This window comes from Fusarium vanettenii, assembly GCF_000151355.1.
Source record: "Fusarium vanettenii 77-13-4 chromosome 3 genomic scaffold NECHAsca_31_chr3_5_0, whole genome shotgun sequence".
Taxonomy (NCBI): domain Eukaryota; kingdom Fungi; phylum Ascomycota; class Sordariomycetes; order Hypocreales; family Nectriaceae; genus Fusarium; species Fusarium vanettenii.
Genome location: NW_003315854.1, coordinates 120,498 through 140,719, shown reverse-complemented (window position 1 = coordinate 140,719; position 20,222 = coordinate 120,498). Strand labels below are relative to the sequence as shown.

At 50.7% G+C, this 20,222-nt stretch overlaps 10 protein-coding genes across 10 annotated transcripts; 5 read left to right on the top strand and 5 right to left on the bottom strand.

Moving 5' to 3' along the window:
- Window positions 1-397: 397 nt before the first annotated feature.
- On the bottom strand, window positions 398-1,458 carry NECHADRAFT_78364 (uncharacterized protein; the record flags this gene model as incomplete). Its single annotated transcript, XM_003042839.1, has 3 exons — window positions 398-531; window positions 669-1,038; window positions 1,339-1,458. The coding sequence occupies 3 exons, from the start codon at window positions 1,456-1,458 to the stop codon at window positions 398-400; spliced, it is 624 nt and encodes a 207-aa protein (XP_003042885.1).
- Window positions 1,459-3,281: 1,823 nt separating this feature from the next.
- Window positions 3,282-4,148, bottom strand: NECHADRAFT_78363 (uncharacterized protein; the record flags this gene model as incomplete). Its single annotated transcript, XM_003042838.1, has 1 exon — window positions 3,282-4,148. The coding sequence occupies one exon, from the start codon at window positions 4,146-4,148 to the stop codon at window positions 3,282-3,284; it is 867 nt and encodes a 288-aa protein (XP_003042884.1).
- A 1,198-nt stretch (window positions 4,149-5,346) lies between these two features.
- Window positions 5,347-6,732, top strand: NECHADRAFT_37089 (uncharacterized protein; the record flags this gene model as incomplete). Its single annotated transcript, XM_003042931.1, has 1 exon — window positions 5,347-6,732. The coding sequence occupies one exon, from the start codon at window positions 5,347-5,349 to the stop codon at window positions 6,730-6,732; it is 1,386 nt and encodes a 461-aa protein (XP_003042977.1).
- A 299-nt stretch (window positions 6,733-7,031) lies between these two features.
- Window positions 7,032-8,579, top strand: NECHADRAFT_92250 (uncharacterized protein; the record flags this gene model as incomplete). The annotated part of the gene is made up of 6 exons (XM_003042930.1): window positions 7,032-7,073; window positions 7,170-7,399; window positions 7,515-7,797; window positions 7,913-8,143; window positions 8,194-8,353; window positions 8,398-8,579. 6 exons carry the CDS (start codon window positions 7,032-7,034, stop codon window positions 8,577-8,579), a joined length of 1,128 nt encoding a protein of 375 aa, XP_003042976.1.
- A 357-nt stretch (window positions 8,580-8,936) lies between these two features.
- Window positions 8,937-9,465, bottom strand: NECHADRAFT_78361 (uncharacterized protein; the record flags this gene model as incomplete). The annotated part of the gene is made up of 2 exons (XM_003042837.1): window positions 8,937-9,284; window positions 9,331-9,465. The coding sequence occupies 2 exons, from the start codon at window positions 9,463-9,465 to the stop codon at window positions 8,937-8,939; spliced, it is 483 nt and encodes a 160-aa protein (XP_003042883.1).
- An 847-nt stretch (window positions 9,466-10,312) lies between these two features.
- NECHADRAFT_78360 (uncharacterized protein) lies at window positions 10,313-11,732 on the top strand (the record flags this gene model as incomplete). Its single annotated transcript, XM_003042929.1, has 3 exons — window positions 10,313-10,742; window positions 10,794-11,234; window positions 11,299-11,732. 3 exons carry the CDS (start codon window positions 10,313-10,315, stop codon window positions 11,730-11,732), a joined length of 1,305 nt encoding a protein of 434 aa, XP_003042975.1.
- A 600-nt stretch (window positions 11,733-12,332) lies between these two features.
- Window positions 12,333-13,766, bottom strand: NECHADRAFT_78359 (uncharacterized protein; the record flags this gene model as incomplete). Its single annotated transcript, XM_003042836.1, has 4 exons — window positions 12,333-12,671; window positions 12,795-12,967; window positions 13,117-13,439; window positions 13,486-13,766. The coding sequence occupies 4 exons, from the start codon at window positions 13,764-13,766 to the stop codon at window positions 12,333-12,335; spliced, it is 1,116 nt and encodes a 371-aa protein (XP_003042882.1).
- Window positions 13,767-14,018: 252 nt separating this feature from the next.
- Window positions 14,019-14,885, top strand: NECHADRAFT_92249 (uncharacterized protein; the record flags this gene model as incomplete). Its single annotated transcript, XM_003042928.1, has 2 exons — window positions 14,019-14,603; window positions 14,646-14,885. 2 exons carry the CDS (start codon window positions 14,019-14,021, stop codon window positions 14,883-14,885), a joined length of 825 nt encoding a protein of 274 aa, XP_003042974.1.
- Window positions 14,886-15,964: 1,079 nt separating this feature from the next.
- On the top strand, window positions 15,965-16,495 carry NECHADRAFT_78357 (uncharacterized protein; the record flags this gene model as incomplete). Its single annotated transcript, XM_003042927.1, has 1 exon — window positions 15,965-16,495. The coding sequence occupies one exon, from the start codon at window positions 15,965-15,967 to the stop codon at window positions 16,493-16,495; it is 531 nt and encodes a 176-aa protein (XP_003042973.1).
- Window positions 16,496-17,815: 1,320 nt separating this feature from the next.
- Window positions 17,816-20,090, bottom strand: NECHADRAFT_78356 (uncharacterized protein; the record flags this gene model as incomplete). Its single annotated transcript, XM_003042835.1, has 5 exons — window positions 17,816-18,884; window positions 18,935-19,309; window positions 19,521-19,701; window positions 19,735-19,778; window positions 19,948-20,090. 5 exons carry the CDS (start codon window positions 20,088-20,090, stop codon window positions 17,816-17,818), a joined length of 1,812 nt encoding a protein of 603 aa, XP_003042881.1.
- Between the last annotated feature and the right edge of the window lie 132 nt (window positions 20,091-20,222).

The window sequence follows — 20,222 nt, the reverse complement described above, 5'->3', positions numbered from 1 at the left end:
GGTGCTTTACTCTCCCGCTGTCACTGGTAATCAATCCCCTTGGCCTGTCGATTCTTGGCTTCTTCGATATCAGTCCATACGATGGTAGCCTGTACGGCTAAATATATAGGTATGGGATCATAGGGGTGGGCCTCCAGCGAGCTCTCGAGGTGATTTCTGAGTTATATAGGTAGATCTGGAATCCCTATTAATGGGACTTGTGGGGACAAAGGGAGTCCGATTGATCCCTTTCGCGGTAGAGAGCCTCATGGGAGCTGCCCGGGTCTAACTGCGGCGACTGGCGGCTTCATAATCTCAGGGACTCGGACTTCGCTGTTGTATTTCCCCAGTTGTTGGCGAACAATAGACTGTATGTGTGCTTCGTTCGGGAGAAAACGGAGGTACTAAGATGGACCGTTCAGGCCCTCAAGCACAAAGAGGCCATGATATCATGACCAGGGACCCCCGCTGACGAAGTAAGAATGGGGCCCTGAATAGACGTCCTGTCGTCATCATTATGCTCGAGCCAGAGAGTCTCGTTCAGTCCATACACTTGGTTGCTTGCAGTTAATTTTCATAGCAGCAGCTAGAGTGCCTCTGCACTAGTTTATATAAGAAAGAGGAGATGCAATATATTGTGAATCAAGCGGTCCAAGAATGATCACGGTGAATGAGAGTGGCGGACACACAACGGTATGACTGCTCGATCCAGGTCCGTTGAGTTGAAATGAGCCTCGAATGGGCGAAAGGTGTCAAGAGCGCTTGCCTTGGGAGGCTATCGACACGAAACCACCAATCCAGTGTTGCCTTTCTGTTCAGCTCACGGCCACCAGTGCTGCCTTCTTGTGGTGGATGCCCCTTATCATTCCTCTCCTTGGAAATTGGGAGATGGCAGGTGGCGAGCGAAGGGTCCAAGGCTGGAGGGTGATGATAGGCACAACTGGCTCGACGACCCAAATCGAACGAGACCGTTTCGAAAAACGAATATGCGTTTAGATTAAAGACCAGTCGCTCTTGTGTCAGGATTTGAGACGAGCCCGCATGTGCTCCAATTTGTGACTATTGCCAGCCTGTATATAGGTTGTCGTTTCTCTCCATCCAGGACCAGAAAGGAGCATAGATGAGCCATCACGGGCTAGGTTGCCCCCGCCCGGAGTCCGCGATGATCTTTCGTTGTCTGTTCGCATAGTTCTCTACGGAGTATATATAACGGCGTCTTTCATTTTGCTGAATGGCGCGAAAGACTCATGTTAGAGCGGTGGGACATGGAGGGGGTGTGGTGTAGGAGGTAAGAACGACGGTACGACCAGTCTAGGGCAAGTTAGCAGGATGTGAATCGGGGGCGATTTGGAAAAGTACCTGTGGGTTCTTCTTGTCCAGATCGGTAAGGTGCTCGAAAATTTTGGACCTATTGTATACCTTGGCTCCTTTGTCGTAAAAGGTAGCGCAGCGCTGACCATAGAAGACAAGGATGTTCATGTCGGGAAAACAACTCTTTGTCTCGATGTATGTCTGGACAAGAGAGTTGACTGGTGCTGCAAGACCTTGACGCAGATCGCTGGGTGGTCTTTATAAAGAAAGAGATAAGCACCGCTTCGTGCAAGCAAGTCTTCGTTGCGGATCCCCAGTGTGCTTGGCGTGGGGAGGTGTTATAACAAGATATATAGATATGATCGGGTTGTTCAGATCTCCAGACATAAAGGTCTGCTCATTGCAAGATCTATCAGGTTGCGAAGGTGTTCGCGGATGTATATATACCTATGGGCCTGGGTTGCTGTTCCCGGTTTCACAGTCGGTGGCGTCGTTGAACGTCTCGTTATGACTGGAAAGACTTTACTGAAGACAAGAGTCGAAGACGGTCCCAGTCATCGACCATCCATTGCCCGAGAACACTGCGCGGTGTTTACTTGGTGGGCGAAACTACCACGGAGGACCATCCAAGCGAATGAGTCGGACTGTACCCAGAAGGACTATTATGGTTTGGAAGAACAACGCTTCACGTTCGCCATCTTCGATCCGCTCAGGAAGGTTGACCTCGCAAGGCAGCAGGTCAATGCCCCCGACGCCGAAGAACCCAGGACGCCAACAGACCTACCCCCGGTATCTGGTCGTCTTGGCCAATCTTGTAAACAGGTCGCGAGATTGATCAGCTTGCTCGGTGGGCACGCAAGTCCTGTCTGACTCCAATTCGTATGGTTCTTTGGCCTTCCAGCGAAAACCCCATATTGAGTCCCGTGCCGAAGGGTACGGGATCATCGCGGTTCGCAAGCAAGGTATATATATGGCGAGGCTGTGTGCGTCGCCTATGCGACCAAGTTCAAAAGCTCATGCAGTGCATGGTGCCCATGTCAGATTGGTGCTTCGCTAGGCGGGACCTCTTTGCACATGGGCTCCATCGTCCATCTTCATCAGGATCGGAATGTTGATAGTCCTCGGAGCGAGTGGTCATGGTAGGCATGATAGACCACTGGAGTGCACAGTTTAACTAGGTCTTTGGCGATTTCCAGGAGGGTATCTGATTGAGGCGAAGGGCGTGAGCAGGTCCTCCTCACCCAGGCCACAACTGGTAGGCTTGGGAGGAAGCGAGTATATAGTGGTTTGAGACGGAAAATACCCTGATTTCCACTATCCACTATCTCACCGCGTGAGATGGGATCTGACATGCTAGACAGATTTGAAGTAGTATCTAGAAGACCGCTCAAAGGAGACGTTGTCGATCAACTCAGGGTCGAAGGGCCAGGTGTCTCGTCTGAGCCGTCATCAACAGAGTGGGCGGGAGAGTGAAAACATGTGACAGGCCACACTGGAGAGTTTTCAACGTCAGACTCCTTACGTCGAACACATCGTTTCTGGATATTATATATAGAATGGGAATGGAATGGGTGGGATGAAGAAGAGGACTGAAGGGGGCGAGATGTGACCTTTATACTTGGCGATGTGATAGTGTTTGTGGTTTGGATTCATTGATTGAAGCCCAAACACTTGGCTGTGACATGTGGGATGAGTGTGCCTCAAATCATGGGACCAGCCGTAGGAGCAAATGCCACGTGAGAATGGAGCATCAATCAAAGAGGGACGATGCTGTTTTTAATGATTGCAAAAACTAACTGGATCGAGATAACGTGGTAAAGCGACAAGTACAATCCATCCCCCTTCCCTGACACCCGAATGCTTCGCTGGCTTGTACCTGTGTGAAATGGCCGACCAAAAACACCAAACGCAAGTCCCAAACTGATCAATGAGATCCCCAACACTCAAGCCAACCACCCTATTCAGGCCTCATCCTGCTCCGGCTGCAGCTTTCACTTCTCACCTCCAGGAGGGGCCAGGATGCTCAGAACCAAGGCGCAGGTATCCACAACTTTGTCCACCCGGAGATTGGTCGCGGCGAGTTCCTTGTTGGAGGTCTCAATGTCGGTCTTGAGCTTCTTTCGAGTCTTTTCAAGTTCCCCGCTGGTCTCCCGGAGCCGCTTTTGAGTTTCCTGAAGTTGCGCTTGCGTCTTCTGTAGCTGTTCCTGAGTGTCCTTGAGCTTTCGATGGAGAGACTCTACATCGCCGGTAGACACAGCTTGGTTGAGCAGGGCTGGAGCGTACTGTGTGACAGCTTCGATGACGGATGGTCTGCCAGCATCTTGGATGGCTGCTTTGAAGCCCTGGGCCCGACGTTGAATCTTGCAAAGAGGTGTAGGATTCTCTGGCCCTCCGTGGAAAAGTGCTTTCTGGCGCTCGGTGGGTATGCCAGGGGGCCAGTGGATGTAGTTATCCGGGAACTGGACTCCCCAGAGGGCCTCCATGTCCTTGCGGATTGGTGCCAGGGTCGGGTGGTACACACCGAAGGCCGCAGCCAGGAAGAACCAATAAGGGTAGTACAGCTCCTTTTGGCTGCGTTCGATTCCCTGCATCCGCTTGTAGTAATCGTGCTCAGTCGGCGGCCCTTTGAGGTTTGAGCTGACGAACTGCTCCCACGCCTTGGGCAAGAACTCGGCCAACTCGCGAGCAAGCGATCTTTCCATGTCCTTCTTGATTTTGTTGAACGTAACAATTAACTGGACAGCGAGAGTTCTACCGATGGTCGACGACTCATCAATGAAGGTAGAAAGAGATAGCTCGACCGAGCTGCCAAACTCTGGGCGAGAGCTTGAACTGGCGGATCTGTTTGCAGGAGGCATGATGAATTCGGAAAGGCTGAAAGCGATAGGTCAGCTCGCGCCCCAGGGGCATGCTCCGGCAGATGCGATGGCCGTGTTGAGCCAAGCTCTGACGGTGGTTGATAGGTGGAGGAGATTCGTGTTTGCGAGATGATAGATGCTGATCTCGTGATCCTAAAGATTGATGATGATTATGATTCGTGATCCTAAGGATTAATGATGATTATGATTCGTGATCCTAAGGATTAATGATGATTATGATTCGTGATCCTAAGGATTGACGATGATTATGATGCGCGACCAGATACGTATCACAGCTTTTGGTCAGTGATTGTGGCAGAGTACAGGAGGCGAGTGCGATGTTTGTGCAAGGCGCTTCTTATTTCGGTCGTAAACATCAAGCTAACCCTTCTAGACCTGGGCAATACATGCTTGCGTTTGTAGCCAAATAATTTTCTGGAAGAAGCCTTGTTGTTTCTCGGCAGATTGATGACCTATCATAACAGTTGAACCCGCACCATCCACATGGGACGGGGTGAGGACCTAAGTGAAGAAGCGGGCACACTTCTTAAAAAGGAAATAGCCCTCGATACTTAAATTACAATAGCATTAGTGATATGGGATTTTTAGCTACGAGAATGTTCAATATTCATGATGAAGTTCAGCAGCGAGGGACAAAGATGGAGGGTCGAGTCAGCGTAGAGTTGCCTAGAGGAACGGATGGAAAACCATCTTGTGGCTCAGTTATCCTATCAAGGGCCCAACTTCAGGCATATAAAAAAGATGAAAATATAGTATAGCATCATATTCTAATGCCAACGCAGTGACAGACGGGAAAACGTTTTGACGAGCGGTGCGTGGTCAAAAATGTATATTGACTGGCCGTCCTCGCCACATCCATGCGATCAGTTTTGCCTCTCAAACAGTGTTGCTGTCTTACCGGCACCAGAAGTACAACTCTTTGTGTGAACTGGACGTGTAGAGCGAACTGCGAACGAATGCTTCGTTCATTGACGGTTGTCTAGCGCGGAGACACGGCGCAGGTTAATCCGAGCCTCTCACCCTCTTCTCCCCTTTCATGGTTCTTTAACCACTCCACACAACGTCCTTCACCCACGGTGTATGTGACAGATACCATTCGGGAAGCACTGAGCATCACCTTTACCGGCTACTCTACCTTTTCTTTTTCTTTTGCTAACCCGCGTGCGTCTCTATCAGAATGTTAAAGATATCCTCGCTCAAAACCTGTTTCGACGAGATCGAGGAGACCAACAGCGACGATGAGTGTAGGGCCTGGTTAAGTAGAGTTTTCGACGCCAAGGTTGAACTAGCAACATTTGTTGCTGCTCGCCGGGGAAGAGGCAAAGCCACAGAGTATGTTGGCTTCCTCAAGGGTTCCTTCAACTTTGGTTTCCGTTTCAGGTTCAGTGATGAAGGGCCAGATGCCATCATCCGTTTCCCAAAGCCAGGGCACACAGCTACTTTTTTGAGGGATGAAAAGGTTGCGAACGAGGTCCAGGCCATGAAATACCTTGACCAAAACACCACGATCCCTGTCCCCTTTGTTCACAGTTGGGGCCTCACTGCCGAGAGTCCCCACCAGTTTGGTCCGTTTATCATTATGGATTACGTCGAGGGTACGCTCTTGTCGACGATCCTGAAGCAGCCGGCGGAAAGCAACCAAGGGGATATCATCTTGGATCCAAGCATCGACAACTCAATATTGGACAAGATTTACCGTCAAATTGCCAGCTACCTTCTTCAGCTTTCTCACCTTACCTTTACCCGCATTGGAGCCATCTCAAAAGACAACAGCACGTGGTCTGTCAACAAAAGACCGCTGACTTACAATATGAATGAGTTAGCAACTGTCGCGGGCTACCCAGATGATCTCTTCCCAACCTCAGCCTTTGATTGTGCTAGCGACTACCTCAAATCAGTCGCGCACGAGCATGTAGCCCACCTTAGGACTCAGCGTAACCTCGCAGATGACTCGGAAATAGCTCGGGCTCGATTCATCGCCCGGCACCGGTTCGTCCAGCTTATCCCAAGGTACTGCATCGATGACGATGGGCCATTTATACCCTTTTGCGACGATCTAAGGCCTTCCAATATGCTTGTTGATCCAGAGACGTTTCAGATCACAGCGGTCCTCGATTTTGAGTTTACAAACGCCATGCCGGCGCAGTTTACGTACGACCCGCCTTGGTGGCTCCTACTGTCCGGTCCAGAAGTATGGCTTGATCGTGGCTCGATAGAAGAATTCAGGAACCTGTATGAGCCCAGGATGAAGCAGTTCCTGCAGGCGTTGGAGCTGGTGGAAGAGACGTCGGTCCCCGGGGGGCAGAAGCTTACTGAACCACGTCTTTCCGCTCGGATGCTCGAGTCTTGGAGGTCTGGTCGTTTTTGGTTCGATTACGCGGCCAGAAAGAGTTTTGAGCTGGATGCTATCTATTGGACCGCGCTGCATGACGGTGATACCGGTGCTGAGCTACTTGACGACGAATCTCGCGCAGAGATGGAACAATTCATAGAGAAGAAGATGGAGCAGCTGAGGGTGTATAAGGAGGAGGTTACTGCCCGCTTCTCTCAAGCAAGCGGATGAATGAGGCTTTCTGATATTTAGTTGCCCCCGAAAGGAGGCACTGGCGGTTTCCATGCTAATTGGAAGGCATCAAGATTATTCGCGATGGGGTTGTCTTTTGATCATTTTTGATTGCGGCTGCTGAGCGACGATGAATGTGACACCCCCAAGACCGGAGGGGGCGCGTGCAGCGGACGTACATTGTTTGTTATGAGGCTGAGCTGATCAACTGAAAGTGGGGAAGTTACAGGATCGAACACCGCACCCGTACTGTAGCATTCTAGAGACAACACTTGTTCTTACTTTCGACAATCGGCACCATGAAAACCCCTGTGTCCCTGCAGTCGGTTTCTCGTCGCTCTGTTAATACAAGAACACTCTCGGGACTCTTCCACACCTTTGGCAAGTCCCTCTACCGCACCAGACTGCCACCGCCAATCTCTTGCGAGCCCGATCAGCGTCATCTCTCATTCGCAAGAGCCCCAGCAATCCATGCGCGCACCTTTCCAAGCAAAGGTTTTCAGTTGTTGCCAGCTAGTCGCAAGCTAGAAGAAGAGACACTCCCAGACTACCGAGCCGAGAGATTTTATCCCGTCAAACTGGGCGAGGTGTTTGCATCCAGGTACCAAGCAGTCGCCAAGCTGGGCTTCGGTACAACATCTACCGTCTGGCTGTGTCGTGATCTCAGGTACGCTCTCAAAAAAACAAAAAGAAAAAAAACGCCTCGGTTGATATTTTCCTAACCCCGAGATTGTCTCACGTAGGGAAGATGCGCTCGTTACTCTCAAAGTTTGTACCACGAGACAAGACGCAGCCCAGGAGCTGGCCATATCCAACCACATCAAGGCCATCGACGGTTCAGAGCATCCTGGCAAGGAAATATTACGTGTAGCATTGGATAAATTCAAGGTCACTGGACCGCACGGATCTCACCAGTGCCTCGTCTTTGCTCCCCTGGGATTGACGTATACGGATTATCGAAATCTCTTCCCTCAGCGGTCCCTCCCCAAGGACGTTCTTCGGGTGACTTTGCTCATGGTCTTGCTTGGCGTGGATTTCATGCACCTAGCCGGGTGGTGCACACCGGTAAGTGCCCATATTTGTTGATTGCCGGCTCCTAACAAATGGTTTGGACATATCACCAAACAATATCCATCTTGGCGCCAACGACGCTGCCATTGCTAAAGTAGAACGCGCCGAGCTCGACAACCCATCGCCGCGAAAGGTTCTTACGGATCGCACCATCTACCTTTCCTACAGAATGCCAATCACCAGTGACCCACTCGTCATATCCGACTTTGGCGCTGCAGTCCTGGGCCAGCCTGGCCAAAAGCATACCGGGGATGTTATGCCTGGGGTTTACAGAGCGCCAGAAATTATTCTTGGTTTGGAGTGGGATTCAAAAATCGACATTTGGTCAGTTGGGGTTATGGTACGCGAAGACATCTCTTTCCCATGCCGCAGCACTGATATGGAGTATAGATCTGGGACCTCTTTGAAGGAGGTCGACTTTTTCGCGCTGAGAAAGACGGCCATTTGAACGACGAACTACACCTTGCCGAGATGGTTTCCCTCCTGGGGCCACCCCCGAAAGAGTTTCTCAAACGGAGTGACAAATGCCGTCTGTACTGGGACGCCGAAGGTGAATCACCCTCTTTTCTGTTGCGATAGCTCTACTAAAACCAGAAGGGAAATGTATTTCTGAGACACCCATCCCCGACCAAACTTTCGAGAGTCGTGAGACGCGTCTTGAAGGGAGCGAAAAGAAACTTATCTTGGCTCTTGTTCGTAAAATCTTGCGCTGGCTTCCGGAGGAACGACCTTGCGCGGAGACGCTCATAGAGAATGACGAATTTCTCAATCAGTAGAAATAAAAGCAGGAGACAGATGAATGCCTGTCACATGTTATGTTGTAGGTAAGCCTTCATCGAGTTGCAACGATTGATTGCTCTCATTCATCTATCAGTTATGATCTGAAACAACGTCGCTCTTGCGCATGCTTGGAGCCCGTTTTGTATGGATGGTGGTGCCCTTCACTCATGGAAGCCCGTTATTTGTACAAGGTTCCAGTGTATGTATGATCTATCCTCAGCAATGTGTACAGGTCAAAACTCCGACAAATGCATCCCTCAATCGTGCCAACCAGATCCCGAACCACGCAGCGAATCTTCCCTTCATATAGCAACAGCAAAGACCTTTCACATCATGTTGAGATGGGCATCGGCTTAGAGAGGCGAAACAGGCGACTTGGCCTTGCGCTTTCGTAGAACCCTGGGTGTTGCCGGAGTCTCGGGCGTCTCGGTGCCGGTGTTGGTGTTCTGCAGCGCTCGGAAGGCAAAACGCTCAGGCTTGAGGTCCCTCTTGACCCATTCGTAGCTCCTCCTGATACGACCGGTCGCGAAAAAAATCTTGGGATCTCCTTCGATGAAACCCTTGCCGGCCATGGGGCCCGTCGTGAATTCGCCGCCAAAGTGACGATACTTGGCTGGTGTGGACATGTACATGTCGCGTACGAGGTCGACGTCGAAGCCTGGGTCCTCGACCCATTTGACGTTGTTGTTCATGTTGCTTTCCTGGAGGAGTTAGCATTGAGGGCGATGATCATGGGATTCAACATACAATAATCTCAGCGAGCTTGGCGTGTCTTTCAACGTGTCGCTTGAAAGCTGCGCGACCGACGATACGAGCCTTGCACTCGAGGCACTTCCTTCCGAATCGTGGGTTGGGGCTCGGGACTTTTTGGATGTGGTTCATCTTGGGAGAAGCCATTTGATTGATGCGAGGAGATTGTTCGGAAGCACGGTTGGTGTTGTGAGGTGGATGATATGCAAGAGGGTGAATGAAGGATGAACAAAGAGCAGAGAAAAAGGTGAGCTCGCGAACAAAGAATAGAGAGTGGATGAAGAGATGAAAGGAAGAAAGAAATAATCTCTATTGTTCTGCTTTAGGAGCATTATTTGCGATGGAAACTGAGGTGTTCGCTTCGGTCGATGGCACTGCCGGCTGGTGACAGCTGTCGGGCGGACGATGCAAACTTTTCGCGGAGACATGATTGGGACAAGATATTGATGAGAAAGGAGGTTCAAAATTAATGCTTAGATACCCATTCGAAACTCTCTAGAACCTGCGGCTACGGCAGCGATAAAAAGCTCCTTCCTCTGGTAGTAGGAGACCTCCTACCAGCTACGTGGTGAACGAGGCCGCATGTCTTACAAAGTGGCACTGAATTGAAAACCACCGCTGTAGTGGTGGAATACTGCGAATGAATACAATAGCGGTAGGGAGAGTTGATTCGGTCTACAGAGGAGTGTTATCGTCGATGGGATAGCTGAGCCAGAAGGCCGTAAGACCTAGAGGACTCTACACGTGTCGTTGCAGAAGCATGCCTGGATGGAAATGCTTATTGGAGGGCTGATAACCGGTTGGGTCGGTCATTGGTCTCGCAATAGAGGGTGTGGCAGACGCGCATTGCGATATCTGCACTTTTGGAGGGCGGGCACCAATATAAGGTCGCAAACTCTCCCCCTTCTCCTCGACCATTTCGAAAACTTAAAACTTCACTGAAAATTTCTGTGCCTAGTCTGGAGAAGCTACCAGCACCATGCCTCCTCCCCAAACGCGAACGCCGCTTCAACGCAGTCGAGATCTAGAAATTGCTAAGCGGCAGTTCACCTTCCTTGTATCGATCACAGCCACTATCTTCATCCTCTGTCCTGAATGCCTGAGGATCTACAGGAACCTCTGCATCGTTCCAGCCTTGGCGTGGCTCACTGGGTTTGCGTTTGACTTGATCAACTCCCTGAGCAACACTTTGGACAATGCCCCGACTTTGTTGAAATACTTCATCCCCGACATGAACATTCCCATAACAGCTCCTTTTGACCAAATCTGCACTTCAGTCGGCCCCATAATCTCCAAGGCAAGCTCCTATGCCAGGCTCATGGCTCTAGAGGCAAAAGCTCGAATCGTGGCGTTGAGGCAGGTGGTTCTCCTCGTTCTGGCTAATTGGTTCTTGCGTCAACTTGGGTTAGGTGAGTGCTGTCCAGAATGACTCGATATAAGTATCCAAACTCACTGCAAAGATCCCATCGGAGAGAATTCAGGCAGAGAATCTGAGGACGGTGCACCGGGTCCGGCCCCTATATCCGACAGGTGGTTTGGCCTTCTTGTCATGACACCTCCTGTCCACGATTACGGATCTCTACCCCTTGATCCAAAAACTAGCGAGAGATCTCAACCAATTCCATGGGACAGTCACGAGACTTCATCTATACCATCCATCTCCCCCCCTTCAGACTTTCGAGTCCATCTCTCGTTCTGCCTCGTTCCTAAAACGATTTGGGAGTCTCCGGAAACGACTCTTGCGGAGAAGCTCAAGGCGGGCCTCTACTGGGACATGAGAGGAGAAGACTGCGGATCTGACGGCGAGATCTGGGCACAAGCACGCGTGCAGAGGATCACTGGCATTGAAATCCTGGGGCTGGTCGACGAAGAGCAAGACACCGTCAACGCCTGTCATGCGTGTGAGTGCTACCCCCTAAGATGTAATCAAGTCACCAACTTCACAGAAAGGCTAATTGCTTCAAGACTTTGCCTCCTTGCAGCAGGACTGGAAGTATATGAAGATCTCCTGGAACGATGTTGACTTTGCAATCATCCTTGGATTCCTCAACACGGGACCACAGGTCACCCAAAGAATGAAGGAACTGTTTGCCTGCTTCTCAAGACTTCGTATTAACCAGGCTCTAGCTGCTAGGGCTAATTTGTCGAGAAAGGGGTTCTTAGCTTGCTGGTGTGTGAGCGCCACAGCCGGGGCTGTCACATTTCTCACAGGGGGGTTGGCGGCTCCTATAACAGGGCCGTTGTTTGTTGGCGGCTGTTTTTCAGGTTTGGGGGTTGGACTTGCGGGGGATTCAATTCTTGCACACGATATGAAGATGTGGAAGAGACGGATCGAGGGGTGCCAGGATCTTCAGCGGCGGTTCCCTCAGTTGGAGGAGATTTTTCAAGATGAAGGCTGAGCAGTGGCGGAACTAAGATAGCATTGAACCGGTCACGTTAAGTGCTTTTAAGAGAAGTAACCAACAGAGATTTGATTTTAAAAGACGTCCTAGTTTGCGCTGCCGTAAAGGCTAAATTGACTACCAAGGCTGCGGTGTCTTACAGTATTGGGATTTATTAATGCCCTCATGCATTGATAACTGCGTCTTTTACTAGTAGTTTGTATGAGAGGATATCTTAGATCTGTCCTACAATAAAGACGACTCTAGCCTTCCTTTTACAGACTCCGACCCATACGCTATCCTGTATCGGCTGCTGATATTCGCTAAGCCGACCGCCGTCGTATCAGTCGCTGCTCCACGATCTTACACTCAGCGAGGCTCTCGAATGTGTTGTCCACAAGGGCGCGCCGGATCTTAGGTTCGTCGCGACTAACAAAAAGTACTCGGGCATTCGGGCCAATGACCGCATTTCAAACTTTGCAGACGAAGCTCTCGACCGATGCATTGCTATTGAGCAAATAGACACATTCATCAAGGCCATCGGCAACAACTCAACTTGGGCATTCCGTTGGTTGAATTGAAAAGCTTCCCATCCTTGCTATCGAGTCCTGCCCTAACTCATTTTCGATCGAACCAAGCATCAGCAACAGCATCGCTTGCCACGATCCTAAGAGACGGCTCAAACTTCAACATTCGTTCGACCAGCTTAGCTACACTCGCAATATCCTCCCTCGTGAATTCGACGCGTTTATTGTCATCGAAGTAGATCTCTTCCAACCATTGTGGAAGTGTATATCCACCTTCATCTTCAGGCAAATCGTGTTTCATGGCTTGCCATTTGACCTGCCACCGTGTTGGTAGCCTGTCAGTGGCGAATTCCATCATTTGTTGAACAAGAATAGGGGGGGTTAGCATGAAGACGTCAAAAGGAGGTTGGCCAGTGACAAGTTCAAAAAGCTAGATACAACAGTCAGCGTGGTCGTCAGAGAACTGCAATAGATCATTTACTAGGCATCCCGCACTCCACATGTCCACTTGATTATTCAATGGGTCTCCGAAAACGACCTCTGGTGCGCGTACAGACAATGGGGTATGCAGTGTGTTTGGAGGGTTGTTGTTAAAAAACGCCTCTCCATAGTCAATAATCTTGACAGAGGGAGACGGTAGGAGCATGTATCTTTTCCAGAATTGGGCGGGCCGAACCAGATAGGATGGGACGTTGCGTTCCAGAGACTTGCCGTCCAGTCTTCTCACTATACCTGTCTCAGGTATTCCAAGCCTATCCAAAAAGTTGGATTCATCCAAAGAATGCAGTTCGGGCATTACGATAGCAAGATTTCGAGTGTGAAGATCTGAGGATAGAGTCAGTGCGACACCATGAAGTTAGCTGAGGCCCACCTACCGCCATGGCCAATGTCGTGGGATGCGAGGAGATCAAGCCCTTGCAGAGTCTGTTTAGCAAAAAGCTTTGCAAGCTTGGCTGGAAGCCTGTCATCATTGTAGTACGATGCAACAGCATCCGCCACGTTTGGGCCAACGAGTTCTAGGACGAGACAATCATGGGTTCCATTCGGACCATCCAAAGTAAAATTGTCCAACATATGGTTCAAGTGGGGCCACCCAGGATGGTGTCTTGGAAAAGCTGATATTGCCCGCAATACGTCAAGCTCGTGTCTTCGTCCCATGTCGGCGACTGAAATCTTGACAGCGACATATTGGCTATTCCTGCAAGATGGTTAGCGTTCCTCCTTGTATACCCAGGAAGACATACTGTTCGTCCTTTGCCGCCCACGTAGTAGAATAACTGCCCCAGCCTAGCTTATGGAGAATCCTGTATCGTCCATTCTTTAGAACCTGCCCCAATCTGAGAGGATGATAACCCCCGGGTTGATACCGGTATAGTGGCTCGGCATCAACATCGCATCTGTATGGTTGCTCTTGCATTTGAAAATTGCGACAAAGAGTTCTGTTGGAAGTGTGAAAACGATGAAAAATACTTGATTGAATCCTTCCTGAAGAGAAAGGTGCCCTCGAAAACCTCGGCCACACCATGTTGATTGCAAGCCACAAACACCTCAACGAGGGATGCCAGGTGACCCCCGACAGGTCTCGGATTAACTGCACGTGACCTCGCCGGCTCGCGTCTCTTCCCGTCTTGAGCATTGCATCGCATCCATGAGACAATCACATCACAAATGATTCTGATGCCTTCGGCGCGCCGTTCAAATCAGCATTAAGAGCGCAGGTATCCAGCGATATCGCCTGTTTCTTACCAGCCGCATTTGGAATTCGACAGCCTTCACAATGCCGAAGAAACAAAAACCCCGAGATACATGCCCCGAAAGTCTTGTTATCAACAACTCCCCGCTCCGACGTTTCCTGACTCTTTTGGGTCTCAAGACCACATCGCGACTCTTTCGTCGCCGGGGCGCCTGCGTGCCCATCTCGAAACACTTGATTGTCAAATCGGATAGCTTTGTCGATTTGACAGAAGCAGCAACCATGAGATTTGTCGCCACCAACACTTCCGTCCCGGTACCGAAAGTCTGGTGCTCTTTTGTACGCAACGGCCGGGTATACATTGTCATGGAGAGGATTCGGGGCGATTGCATTTCCACAGGCTGGGACGAGCGATCTCAAGAGTCAAGGAATAAGCTTTTGGCTCAGCTGAAGCTCTTGATTGAAAATCTTCGCTTGTTGCAGCCGCTTCCTGGCACAGGGGTTGAAAGCTGTACCGGTGGGTCCTTGTTCGACAGCCGTATAGCTCGCTCGGGTGGTCGCTTTGGCCCTTTCAAGACGATACAGGATTTTCACTTGTGGCTGAGGGACAACCTTCAGCCTTCCGAGGTTGAAAAGCCTGAGCAGGCGAGTCAGGAAGATTGGAACGACGTCAAAGAGATGGCCGCTAGGCAGGACGGGGTTTGGCCTCAGCCAGTACTCACGCATGGTGATCTGAACCCGTCCAATATACTCGTTCGAGGGGACGAGATCGTTGGTATTATTGATTGGGAGTTTTCTGGCTGGTATCCGCACTACTGGGAATATACATCTGCATGGTGCACCCAGACTATGAGTACGGAGTGGCAGAATCTCCTTGGCGACTTCTTGGAACCGTATGTTGAAGAGCTGAGAATGGAGAGAACCAGACAGAGATGGTGGGGAGAGGTCTGAACAGGTCAAAGATTGTCCAGTACCATGCTGCTTTCAATCGTCAGTCGACTTCAGGCTAAGCGCCCATGTATGGTGAAACGGGCGCCATTGGCCTCGGCCTGGCCCGGCCTGTCTATGAACATGTCAGAAAAAGTCACGGCATCATCACCCAACAGAGTTCCAAGCGCCGTGGCTATTGACCACACAGGAAGTGGAGCTGTGCAATGTACGCACCACAGGCAACCTGCTCGTTCGCATCCTCATAGCCAAGGTTACGGACGTCGAGCGCCTCGCAAATATCTTCCGCACTGTTCCTATAGTGCAAGATGATCCTAACTGGAGGTATCGCAGCTGGGTGGAAAATGCCCTGGTAGCGCTGAAGGAGGACGGCAGAGCTGTGGGTAGGGCAGAGCTGGATTGGGGGACTATTGAAACCGTGGCGAGGCGGTATGCTGGCGAGAAGACGGAGGCCGGTCGGTTTAGAGATGTTGCATTAGCTAAGATGCCGAAACCGACGTGGGATATGCTGGAAAACAGAGAGATTGTACCTTAGACCGTACAACTCATACGAGTACAGTTGGCGTGAGGTGGTGGCATCATGTGACTGGATGAACTTGGCTCACGGCATCAGAGGCAAATCATGGTTGTTTAAATAAAAAGACGGAAAAACCTAAAACGTAATATGGCGATAGAAGGAGAAGGGAAGAAAATACAGAACAAAGGCTACTCGAGTGGGAGTATGGGTGACCTTGTCAGCGATTACCTCTCCACCCTTTCCTCATCTTCCTGGACACCGTGAAGAGCTGTGCTTTATTGAATGCAACACTTTGTTGCCATCTACTGTGCCCTTTGACCTGTGACGTCGGATATCATCAACACGTGGCCACTTCCATTCTCAATGCGCTGAACGCCGTGACTTTAACTTTTTCCTCGTGCAGCGGCATCCCCAACCGACCCCTCTCAAAACTCTGATTCTGTCATTGACGTGGGATACTTAAAGTCCCCTCTTGTCCCGGTCCATGTTCCGGCCATCTGTCTTTTCTATTATTCCCAAATAATATCCTGTCTCATCCACCTACCATTTCACATCCCCTTCAACCATGGCTACTGTCTTGTCACCGTCGACCTGGATACAGGTCCTACCTGTCAGACTCCAGCGCCTCCTCGGAACCCAACAGCCTTCATCTAACTCCGATCAAACTTCAACACCCAAGAACTCGACGGAAAGTACGACCGATCACGACGACGAATGGGAAGATTGGGTCATTCCGACGCCCGAATGTGAAGAGCCAGTGAGGTTTGCGCCAGCCTTGACTAGAAAGCCGACAAAGGAAGAGATTCTCGCCTTGAAACTCCCGTTTGAAAAGTTGATGGCTCGTCAACGGGCCATTGTGGCCAATGCTCAGCGGGATGAGGTTGGAGACAAAGAGGGGAAGCCGAGCCATGGAGAGGAGGAGGACCTGTTCCACCTCGAGGGAATACACGATGGAATAAGGATGCCCCCCCATACGCCACCCGACTCTGATGATATTCGGAGGCGCGGTCCTTTTATTTTGACTATTGATGCGGACAGGTGGCTACGACAAAAGAAACTAGGCGAGAAGCAGATTGATGGCTTCTGGTACTTCTGAGAAAGTCTCAGCGTCTGCTGCCACATACTCGCAGCGGGATCGTGCTTCAGTTGGGTTTCTAAGCTTCAATACCGCAACCCAGGCAACAAGCTTCGTCGCACTCTAGCGGCACTGCTAATAAAGTATACGAATGAGACAACCTCCGTCCCCCCCGGTGTCTCCGTTATCGTTCCCCTCGTTGTTACCCTGTCCAGTCTCGGTGTTCTGGGTGGGCTCGACGCCGTAAGTGTCCCAGTCGTACCGGGCCTGGTGCACGACCTCTAGGGTCTGGGCAGTCTCGATGCCGTCCTCGGCATGGTACGGGAACCAAAATCGGCCATTACGGCTGGCCGCGATGGGCATGGGCCTTCCCGGGGTGAATGTGTCGCCGTCCTCGATTGGTCCCCGTAGGATCGTAGCGTTCGGGACGGTGGGGATGCGGTGACCGGTGATCCGGGCGCCCCGCGCGGCCTGGTGGCAGAATTTGGAGACACACCGGTTAGCCACTAGGGATAGGAATGCATCCCCGAATCTCAGGCCGACACAACCGACACGGACATCAGACAGACACAAGGCGATCGAGCACGACGTCTACCATCGAGCTAACAGTGCTGTTGGTCAATGGGAGGCCCACACAATCATCACCACTTTTGAGCCTAAGTGCGGGTTTTGGGTATCTGTACGGAGCGACTGGGACTCGCTACTAATTCTATACTCATGTATGTCGCAATGGCAGAAACGACAAGACATTCGAGAACATCTGCGCTGAAAATGGGCCACGACCACGAGAGGATGAAATTTGGCATCCCGCCTGTGGGCTTAAGGCCAGGCTAGCGGAAATTGAAATTCTACTTTTCTCTGCTGTCCAGTACCTTCGCACAAGTCATGGTGAACCTATTCGTCAGGCAAAGAGCGTTCTCTGTGCTTGACTTTTACATACAGGGCCCACAGAGACAAGCAGCATGAGGTTCCAGCCCCCAACGCTCCTCTATCGTAATGTACTGGGCACATGAAAGCTGATACAGGGAGGGGACGACTCATTGCACCGACGACGAGGTCTACAATGACATCCCTGCTCCTTGTTAGCTGTCTATAAGGCAGAACCCGGCTGTCACATCTTCTTCTTAGTCCACCGTGGAGTTAGACAATACTTTACTAGCTGGTGGATAGTTTTGAAGAGTCGCGCTTTGCCTCTAAAGTAGTGGTTTTACCTGGATACTACAGAGGCGCGTATACGGGGTCCTCCTCAATACGTACCTGGTTGTGCTAATGGAGCAAGAGAAGCACTTGTTAAACAGCCTATGAGAGATCAACAATACTTAAGGAGAAGATGACTTAGTTCTACTCCCAACCCCACTTTGCCTTCAAGGCCTTTGACTCGGCTAGTAACCTGTCCGTCTCAGTTTCATAGAGCCCGTTCTCCCTCAGATACTCGGTGTAGCGCTCACACTGTTCCGCCCGACGTTGGGCCTCCAGCGCAGCCACTTGATTCTCGTTGAAGAACTTAGATACAGAATCATTAAGACTCTTGTCCAAAATTTTCGGGGCCAAAAAGTCTTCGAATATCTCGGTAGCGTCGGCAGGACGGCGTAGAACATGAGCAACACAGAACGCCATGTCAGTCTGATCCTTCGACTTTCCATCGGCCGATTGGCCATACCATTCCTTTCCAAGCTGCTCCCAGAGGCTGTTTGCCTGGCTATTCTCGTCCAGGACGCTGCAGAACTCGGCGTGCATCTGCTTGTTCGTCTCGATCGAGTCATGGCCCGTTATCCATGATGGCGGGGTGAAGACCTGACGTGGAACCGTATGTGCGAATTCCCAGTCAACTATGCCCTGGATTGTTAGTTTCTTGTCCACGATGATGTTGGCCCCCCGCAAGTCTAGGTGGTTCAATACGAAAGGTCCTTTGTCCAGTTGAGAATCGATAACCTGGCCAAAGATGCGCTCCATGCAATGCAGCGCGAACATCTCCTGCTTGATGTCGTCCACGGTGTGGTTGCTAACAGGTGGCGAGAAGAAACCTGATACAAGGCCAAGTTGGTACGCCATGTATTTCCTGGCGGAATCAAATCTTGACTGAGGCGGCGGCAGCCGAAGCGTGGCAGCGGACATGGAGATGACGGGGACCAAAGAAGGCTGCGGGCTGCCGTCAGGATTTAGCATCAGAGAGCCTATCAAGGGGAACTCAAGTTGCCTGAGCTCGGCCAAGATGTCAATCAACTGAGAAAAGAAGTTTCTCCTCTGCTCCTCTTCAGCCTCAATTAGGAGCTTTTTATCCAGCGGCTCGCCCCGGATGACCTCTGCGATGAGAAACGCCTGCGTCCCTGTGTTAGTTTTGGTCAACTCAGCATCACGCCCATAAGCGTGAACGTGAGGGACCGGAATCCGGGTGTTCCGCTCCAGGTATCTATACATGCGTGAGCGGTAGTTGAAGCTGGGGAGATTCTCAGCGCTTACTCTATAGTCGCAACCTCACTCAGCACTTTATCCCAGGGGTTATCGAGAATGGGCTCGATTGGAACCCTGACAACCCACTCGGGCCCATCTTGCTCAAACTTGACAAAGAAGCAAGCATTAAAGCTGCCGTTTTTCCTGTCTACAACCTGGCACGGTCTGCCATCATTGTACTTTGATGCCAGAGCGCAGATGGTATCCAAGTCTAGCGATTCGATAAACGTATTTTTGACTTGAGCGTCTTGTTCTTCGGTGGTAGGAAATTCTTGAACATTCGATACACGCGTTTCGACCTCTGCCTCATTGATATTCGAAGTGTTGATCTCACGCGACCTGAACCTAGGGACATCCGTGAAGCGAAATAAATAACCCCATAGCCTAGAGAGATACGAGCGTCCATGGCGTGAGTACTAGATGTATGAGAGCGGACAGCATGGTTAACCCAATACTGAAGCTGCAGTGTCAACTCATTCAGTCGGTTGTGAGCGTCGCGGTCGCGTACTTGGCTGTGTGCCTGAAAATAAGAGGTGGCCGCTCGGTGATTTGACGCCTTTCCTATTTTGATGGTCTCGAGACCCACCTTTCTTACATCAGCAGCCTTTCTTTCTCCCTACCCGGGACTCCTGCGTTCTCTTTACGGAACTTGGTGTGAATCGAATTCCTTTTTCCATCACGTAGCTTGAAGATTAAATAGCGAAAAAGAGCAATGAATCGAAAATTCCGGCCAAAACGAGGTACGAAGTCTTTGGGGGCTTGGTTAGCATCTGAATCTGGTTGATGCAGAGTTTGGAAATTGACCTTACATATCACACGAATCGCTCTGGAAATGGGGTAGCTGAGAACCCTTCTGTAGTCAACATAGGCAAAAGATGGAAGCATAGTAGGAACGTGTTTTAGATTAAGATGATACTGACACGTTATGCAAAAACAACTAAGCAGTTCAATCCCGGCTCACCTTTGTGTGTTTCCCACATTAAAACCTAGGCTGCTAGTCCGCAGAAAACTTACCATCTCACTTCTTATCCTTCCCATCCTTGTCCCCCTTATTACGAGCGTCCTTGGCAGCATTGCCAGCGCTGAGGGCAATGCTCAGATTCTTGGGGTTGATAACCAGTCCTTGCTGGGCGGTACCAACATAGGCGGGGGTGGTGTCAGGCATGGTGAAGATGAAATTTGTTGTGAGAGTGGTGGTTTCTGAAATGCGGTGCTAAGTAATTCAGAGGTGAGAATGCGGAATGAACCTGGAGTGATGATCTTAATTGAAGTCAGATGGATGAGTGGATTTATATCC